The sequence below is a fragment of the Leucoraja erinacea genome, chromosome 17, assembly GCF_028641065.1.
Source record: "Leucoraja erinacea ecotype New England chromosome 17, Leri_hhj_1, whole genome shotgun sequence".
In the NCBI taxonomy this organism is placed as follows: domain Eukaryota; kingdom Metazoa; phylum Chordata; class Chondrichthyes; order Rajiformes; family Rajidae; genus Leucoraja; species Leucoraja erinaceus.
Window position 1 is genome coordinate 38,877,232 of NC_073393.1, and position 8,974 is coordinate 38,886,205.

Sequence of the window (8,974 nt, forward strand, 5' to 3'; positions counted from 1 at the left end):
AACTATTGCTGATTCTCAAAATGATGAACCATGTCCATACTGTGTGCAAAAGGGATGGACAAAGGTTAGTTCATTCCCATTCATTATTCAATATCACTTCGTAATCAGGACTGACATGATCACCACATACTGAATACCAAACTTTCAACATCATCCAGCTCAGAGCAACTTGATTCTGTTCACATTGGTATGAAGACGAAAGACGGTCTTGTGCAATATATGATCTCAGTGGCATTACAGATTGAGATGGATAAGATAAATATTTCTGATATTTTTACCATGTTTAGTATCAGGCGGCGAAAATGACCAAAATCATCATAGGCAAAACATTTATTTACAACTTTCAAAACATTGAAAAACTTATTTCATTTCATATGTAAATTTACACATTTCATACGCAACTCTTGCTTGTTGCGTCTCCTCCCCTCCCCTCCTCTCCCACACACACACACACACACCCACATCAACAATGGCCACCGGCCACCCTGACAGCCACCTCAGAAATCCATGCATGTTAATGGCAATAACCTCAGTACGTCTGAAGTTTGTAGCAAGCTGCCAAGGATCACCAGAATCATTGGACCCTGTGGCTGATGCTCTCAGGGTGCACCGCAATTCAGAGGCCAGCTGCTTCCTCAATGCTTTATTGAAGTGCAACTTTGCACCTGGAGCAGGAGCAAGTTGACTAGATTCCCGTTAGTTCCACTCTGTCGACAAGTTTACTGGGGGTGCAGTGTTGCAGCAAGGAAGATTAAAACGTGTGGAATGATCCAGCTCCATTTGCGGAATGCACTCAGCTTGAAACTAGTGACCTGTTGTTCAAGATCACAATGCGTGCATTATATAATAACTGGAAAAGTAGCCATTTCTTTAGATATCTTCAAATACAAGACTATGTGAAAATACACACGCAAGATTGTCACTTTATGGGCCCCAGATATTAGACGAATGCATGAACAGAAAGGCGGATACAAATAAGTTAATATCCTATTTCTACAATACCCATTTAAATGTACATATCCCATAGTCGGAAATAATTAGGCAAGCATGGGAAGAGGAATTGGGTTTAACAATTTCAAAAGATAGTTGGGAAGAAAGTCTTTTATATATACACACATTACTGTTCTCTTAATGTTAGGCACTCCCTAATACAATTTAAAATACTGCATAGACTCTATTATTCAAAGTCTAAATTGAACAAGATCTTCCCAAATATCTCTCCTATCTGCGATAAATGTCTCCTCCAAGAAGCGACTATAACCCGCTCTTGTTTCCTGCACAAAATTACAAAACTTCTGGAGGGGACTTTTTTGATATCTTTTCTAAAATACTTAAAACTAAATTGGATCCCGATATAAAACTGATCACGCTGGGAAGTCAGAGGCCTGTTCTAAGCTAACGATATTTCAAAGACATTTCCTTAACTATGGCCTAATAACGACGAAAAAATTAATACTCAAATTTCGGAAACAGACAACAGTCCCCACAGTGAAGATGCGGATTACAGATAAGTCCGAGACACTACATTTGGAAAACATTAGGCTTGTCTTGGCGGAAAAAAACAGATCAATTCCTTAAGACATGGACACCCTTTACTGAATTCTTACAACAATAGTATGGTGCAACAAAAATTTAAATTTAAATCTGTTGCTGGGTTGAGTGAGGTGGGCGGGGGGGACGAGGGGCAGGTATACCTCCACTTCTCTTTTTATTTATTCCTTTATCTATCTGCTACACTGCTTTGGTAGGTTAAAGGATTCTCTTTTGTTCTTCTTCAATCTATCTCCTCACTTACTACCTCTTTTCTTTCTCGTTTTCCTTTTCTTTTCTCATTTTCATACTTCAGGTTACAAGGTTAACAATGAACCTGTACAATAATTGTATGATCTTAGATGCCAAATGTTTTATCTCTGTACGATTGCCTCTATTTAAAAATAAATAAATAAAAATAATAATATCACTGTTAGATGGACATATTTCATTTGTCAACTGGGAAGGACATATGTACAGTCCTTCCCAGTTGACAAATGAAGGCTTTAGATTGTAAAAGGCTATGCTCCCTACATTTCTCTTGGTGTTGATATCTAATAGGGGGCCTTGTCCACTGTGCCCATCAGTGGATAGAATCCAATGCGATGCAGAAGTGGTTCTTAATCCACTGTGTTCTATAGGTAGAAGCCCAATGTAAGTTGCAACCCCCCCCCCCTCGCCCAATGCCCACAATTGCCTCAAATTACATGAGAACTGGAGTGGAAACACGTCTTCCTCAATACAAAGGGAATGCTTCTAAGGATTGAATTATTTACCTGGCTACACGCTCAAGAAACAGTCATGGGTTTTGATGCCAGTTGTTTGGTTATTTTCACCCACTGCACCAAGGCTAACTTCCGACTCAGAACAGCCCATTTAGAGATCTGTTCCAATTTATTTGTGTTACGAAAAGTTGTCCTAAGCAGCTTTTTCCTCAAAGCCACTGACTGACGTTGAACTGTGCTTCCATTATTATTAAGTGCACTTAAGAATGGACTTCGTACTGAAGGCGGCAATTTTTTGGCATTCTCAGAGTGAGGTATTTAAAAGGAGGTAGAAGCATTTTAGAACGGCATGTTTTTGGAGCTGGGACAGTCAGGAATGAGGACTGGGCAGATCACATTGTATTGAATGGCTGGGCAAGCTTGAGAAGGCTATAAACCTGCTCTTATATTTTTGTACCGAGTCATGCTGCTGTTACTGTATGTCCTGTCCCAACGTGTGCATATAAGGGATAATGAGATCACAGGATCAACGATTAGGAAGATGTTGAAAGGGCAATTCATTCATTTTGTTCAAGCCCAAAGCGAAAATAGCTCAAAACCCTCAAAGCACATTACTACAACAATCCATGCAAGATCTGAGGCAGATGTGTTTTGCAACAAACATTTATTTAAAATACATACACTTGAACATCAAAAGCAGAAAAATTAAAATTGCAACAGCCAAGTAAGAAACTAATATAAAATAAAAATCATTTAAGGAGCCAATTTTTCGTCAATTTTAATTGTATCAAAATAATAGGCACTAGCTTAGGTTTTAAAATGACAGAAAAAACAGAAAAACTCAACCCTTTCACCAGAGAAGTGCAACATTAGCCGTCACATCATCTACATTGCAGTTTTATATCACAAATTATGCTCTACTTAAGTTAGCAAATATGAAATGTTATAGTAGAAAAACTATAAATCAGTGCTGTGCTATGATATGAACCACTTTCATGACTCCATCATCCAGGAAGGCACTTATAGCCTGCAGTGTCCACAAAAGGCTTAACTGCAAGTGCAGGTGCGAGCGTATATCCAAGTTGTCCAGTCATGCAAGTCGAAGGGAAAAACATTTGCACTGCTGTTATGATGCAAATTAGATGTCACCTTATTGACAAGTTGGTTCTTTTCAATGCGTGGCTGGACTTTTGATTAGTTTCAGTTATAAATTAATGGGATTTTAGGAAGGGACAACAGGATAAGGAAAAGGTTGTGAAAGTTGATGCACATGATCTAGATCACCTCTAATTGATTTATAGTTGGCATTCAAAATCTCCAGTGCAGAGGACTTTGTTAGAGAATCTAATATTGGATTAACAAAATTCTGTCCCTTCTTTGTTCCACATATATAATGTTAGAGGCAAAGATTGGTGGGGAATGGGTCAGACTATTAGATAACATCATTTAAAATACTATTTGGAAACATGGTGCAAATAAACCACATCCACTGCAAAGACCTGACAGTAGATTGTTGCTTTGAAAGTCTACCTACCAATCATAAAACCAGCTTTCACACATTTAGTAAAAAAAATCATTTATTTTCAACTCATTAATCAGTAGTACATACAGGAAGGTAATCCTATATTTGTTTAAAAAGTGGACTTTCCTTAAAAGCTCCTAAATGAGCATTTCCTGAGAATGCATATGCCGTTTATGCAAAGCAAATTTTGGCTAGTAGCTGCAAAGATTTGATTCCACGATGCCTTTAACCACATTAAACTCTGCATATGGATCTGTAAATTATTCAAAAGCAATCCTATCTTTATATTACATTATTGCATACCTAAAACCGATAACATTCTCATTTGCATTCAAAAAGCTGCAGAGAGATTATTTGAGCAGTGGAAAATTGCCATAAGACCAGAGTAGGGTAATATAAAATAGAATAAACTTTGGCTCATTTATACTTTGGAAAAATTAAAGAGAGAGTCATGGACTAATGAAAATAAAGCTCCGAGCAATAATTCATTGCAATTAGCTCAGGCAAAGCTCGTTTTCATCATAACAATTTGCTAAGTTTCAATGCAGGACCAACTGGAACGTGTTATCCAATCCACCTGCTACCAAATTGTGCCATGCACCCTGCTCACAATATTTTCCAATCGTTAGGTGGTTGAAACCCAAGTCCATAAAATGTTTGCTCATTTGCACCTCCTCATTCCTCCCCTTGGCCGTACATTTCAGCGAGCTTCCGGAAGCGCGGGCCCCAATTGTTCAAGTGGTCGTAATCCTGGTCCTCATCAGAGTTGTTGGACGAGTTCACCGAACTTAGAGATTCCGCCTCCGAACCACCGCCTTCATAATCAAACACCAGGAGGGAGTCGTACGGAGGGGCGGTCGGATCATTGTCAGCGGTCTTCAGGTTCTGTGGGGACAAAACCAAGTGATAGTTAGTATAAAGTAGGGAACTTCTGATGACCAGCAACAGCCCTGCTCAAAGGAATTTCTGCCAAGATAACGCAAATCTAAGTAATATTAACAAAATAATCCAAATTTCTACTTCTTGCATGTGTTGGGTTTATGACAGTCAACATCATTCGAATTTTACTCCAACACACCCTCCCCCCCAGATCAAGGTTATTTTAATAATGTATTAGAAGGAACTGCAGATGCTGGTTTACACCGAGGATAGACACTAAAATGCTGCAGTAACTCAGTGGGACAGGCAGCATCTCTGGTGAGAAAGAACGTTGACGTTTCGGGTCGAGACCCGTCTCCAGACTGGTTGCTACCCTACCTCATCAATAAAGGTGCCGATCTCGTCAGGGTTAGCAGGGCGAGGCCGATACTGTGGTGCCATGAGGACAGGAGCCACATCATTGCGAACAACCTCCGGTCTGGCATCCAGGCCCCGGTGCAGTTGGCTGAGATCATAATCCTGTTAAACGAGACAGTTACTTCACAACATTGCATGGAGATATTTTGACACACAGTTATATAATGAAGATATTATCTGCCAACAAATGCCAACTGTCCAGACAACTCAATGGGACTCAAGCAAACCTACAGTGGACATCTTACCAATATGATATGCTTCCCGTTTGTTATGAAACAGACAGGGCACACTTACTGACTGTGAGTGGAAGCTGGTAAAGTCTCCAACCAAGGTGGGAGTGAGTTGTGGGTGGCAAGGCTTTATATGCATGACTTGCTAATACAGCTTGGAGCAGAGTATTTGCATCCGAAGCATTAAGCAACCCAAGTCCCAAGTGCAGATGATGCAAGCGTTTGAATCCTTTGCAGGACATGGACACAACTGTGGCCAAATGGGGAGGATAAAACATGATAGTGGAGTCTAACTATTTGTAATCATCTGCAACTCGACTCCCTGAAAAACAATTACATTCATCACCAACCTGGTCTTCTTCACCACCACCTTCTTCATCATAATGGTAAACATTATCCCGAATGTCTTCCTCAGGCAATAAGGGCTCCTTCTTGACACTTCGCCTCCTTTTTATAAAGAGCAGGAGCAGGAGCACCAAAACTAAAAGACACATAAAAAAAATTAGTAGAATTCACAGAAGAAAAAATTTAAAACCTTCAATTGGAAATATGACTTTTTATAAACGTTGATACATTTAACTTGCAAAAGATTATACGTAGCATATGGATGCAATAGCAAAAAGCCCAGCCTGGAATGTAGATCTTTAAAGGCAAGGAATTGAACTCGAAAGGTGCAGTACTCAGCGGCTGTGACCGGATAAATATCCTAAATTTAAACAAGTCATCCTGCAGATATGAAACAGGAGGAATAAATGGAACTAAAACCCATCTATGGAATCCACAATCATTTTCCTTCAAACGGGACATAATTAACATATCATAAAAGTTAATAGAGCAAGGTATTGGCAAGTAGAGATTGTTGTATGTAATTGGTACAAAAGGATTAAAAAAAAAAGCACCGCATGACATCTCCATGTTTGAATGAGGTTGAAATAGATTTAGCAACTGTAAAAACAGTATTGATAATTAAACATGGGAAAATATTGAGGGAAATGCAAAAATAAAATCCAGTTAGAAACTAAATGAAACCTTCAGAGTTCAATTCCTTTCCTTTAAAGATCTACATTCCAGTTGGAAACTAAGTGGATAATTCTTTGAACCAGGCATTGCAAACATTGTGGGCCAAATGACTTGCTTCACTGGGGTTCCAAATCACATGGCATTTCTAATCACCAATTTACTTGCACACCCTTTACAGCCGCCTCTAAAGATTGCAGGGAGAGAGAATCCTATTCCATCCTCGACCAAAGAGAAGGCATATGCACAGAACCTCAGCTTAGCTGAAGATTTGGAATGAAGAAGATTAAGCCCAACTCTTAAAGCAACGATTGCTTTGAAATTTAGATGATACTTACTCAACAAGGCCAAGATAGCGCCCAGAATAGCCAGAATGCCAGGGATACCAAAAGCAGCGGCAACGATCCTCTGTTTACATGCTCCGTTTTCACAGTCACACACTTCCACTCGCAGTCCAGTGACCTGAGACATCTGTGGAGTCCCGCCATCTGTTACTCTCAGGGCAACTTCATAGATGTTTGGATCAATTTCTCTTTTCAGCCGTAACAGCTTCACATCATCTGAACAAAAGATGACAGATTGTTATGCAACCTCCGCACAATCACGGATTGCTTAACTCGAAACATGTTAGAGTGCCAGTTTGCAAGCTATGGGGCGATGGCCCCTCGTGTTTGTTCTCATCAGATTATTAGCCTTGCTGCTACCTGCCACTTTGATTTGACCCATGTCTTCATTCCCTTCATCCAACTCTACCTCAATTTCCCTCCTGGGAAAAATAAAGTTCTATTGTATCGTAACCATATCAACTGAAATACATCCTCAGGAGTGATGACTCCACTGCATCCAAAATTTCACGATGAACACATCACCCTCACAATACCAAATTGCACCATCAATCCTTCGTGTTGCTGATATATGGCACCATTTCTTATCATTAGACTTGTCTCCTAATCCTTCCCAGTTTCCTACATTGGAGTAGGTTCCTTGAAAATCATGCAATATTCCATAACAAAGGCATGTTGCAAGATAATTGCTGGCATAATGAATGACTCTTTGGGTCGAGGGGTTACGCTCATTTGATGGTGAGTGGTCGCCCAAAGAAACATAGAAATTAGGTGCAGGAGTAGGCCATTTGGCCCTTCGAGCCTGCACCGCCATTCAATATGATCATGGCTGATCATCCAACTCAGTATCCCGTACCTGCCTTCTCTCCATACCCCCTGATCCCCTTAGCCACAAGGGCCACATCTAACTCCCTTTTAAATATAGCCAATGAACTGGCCTCAACTACCCTCTGTGGCAGAGAGTTCCAGAGATTCACCACTCTGTGTGAAAAAAAGTTCTTCTCATCTCGGTTTTAAAGGATTTCCCCCTTATCCTTAAGCTGTGACCCCTTGTCCTGGACTTCCCTAACACCGGGAACAATCTTCCTGCATCTAGCCTGTCCAACCCCTTAAGAATTTTGTAAGTTTCTATAAGATCCACTCTCAATCTCCTAAATTCTGGAGAGTATAAACCAAGTCTATCCAGTCTTTCTTCATAAGACAGTCCTGACATCCCAGGAATCAGTCTGGTGAACCTTCTCTGCACTCCCTCTATGGCAATAATGTCCTTCCTTAGATTTGGAGACCAAAACTGTACGCAATACTCCAGGTGTGGTCTCACCAAGACCCTGTACAACTGCAGTAGAACCTCCCTGCTCCTATACTCAAATCCTTTGTTGCAATGAAAGCTAACATACCATTCGCTTTCTTTACTGCCTGCTGCACCTGCATGCCTACCTTCAATGACTGGTGTACCATGACACCCAGGTCTCGCTGCATCTCCCCCTTTCCCAATCGGCCACCATTTAGATAATAGTCTGCTTTCCCGTTTTTTGCCACCAAAATGGATAACCTCACATTTATCCACATTATACTGCATCTGCCAAACATTTGCCCACTCACCCAGCCTATCCAAGTCACCTTGCAGTCTCCTAGCATCCTCCTCACAGCTAACACTGCCCCCCAGCTTAGTGTCATCCGCAAACTTGGAGATATTGCCTTCAATTCCCTCATCCAGATCATTAATATATATTGTAAATAGCTGGGATCCCAGCACTGAGCCTTGCGGTACCCCACTAGTCACTGCCTGCCATTGTGAAAAGGACCCGTTTACTCCTACTCTTTGCTTCCTGTTTGCCAGCCAGTTCTCTATCCACATCAATACTGAACCCCCAATGCCGTGTGCTTTAAGTTTGTATACTAATCTCTTATGTGGGACCTTGTCGAAAGCCTTCTGGAAGTCCAGATACACCACATCCACTGGTTCTCCCCTATCCACGCTACTAGTTACATCCTCGAAAAATTCTATAAGATTCGTCAGGCATGATTTACCTTTTGTAAATCCAAGCTGACTTTGTCCAATGATTTCACCACTTTCCAAATGTGCTGCTATCCCATCATTAATAACTGACTCTAGCAGTTTCCCCACTACCGATGTTAAACTTAAAAAGTGGGGTTACGTTTGCTACCCGCCAATCTTCAGGAACTACTCCAGAATCTAAAGAGTTTTGAAAGATTATTACTAATGCATCCACTATTTCTGGAGCTACTTCCTTAAGTACTCTGGGATGCAGCCTATCTGGCCCTGGGGATTTATCGGCCTTTAATCCA

At 40.7% G+C, this 8,974-nt stretch overlaps 1 protein-coding gene across 1 annotated transcript in view; it reads right to left on the bottom strand.

The window, feature by feature from the left end:
- Positions 1-2,902: 2,902 nt before the first annotated feature.
- The window catches only part of cdh31 (cadherin 31), a 46,630-nt gene continuing 40,558 nt past the window's right edge, over positions 2,903-8,974 (bottom strand). Inside the window, exons 13-16 of the mRNA XM_055649008.1 lie at positions 6,659-6,880; positions 5,654-5,784; positions 5,035-5,175; positions 2,903-4,662 (exon numbers count right to left, since the gene is read on the bottom strand). Coding sequence (XP_055504983.1) covers positions 4,453-4,662; positions 5,035-5,175; positions 5,654-5,784; positions 6,659-6,880 — 704 coding nt within the window. The 3' untranslated portion in view covers positions 2,903-4,452. The remainder of the gene's footprint in view (positions 4,663-5,034; positions 5,176-5,653; positions 5,785-6,658; positions 6,881-8,974) is intronic.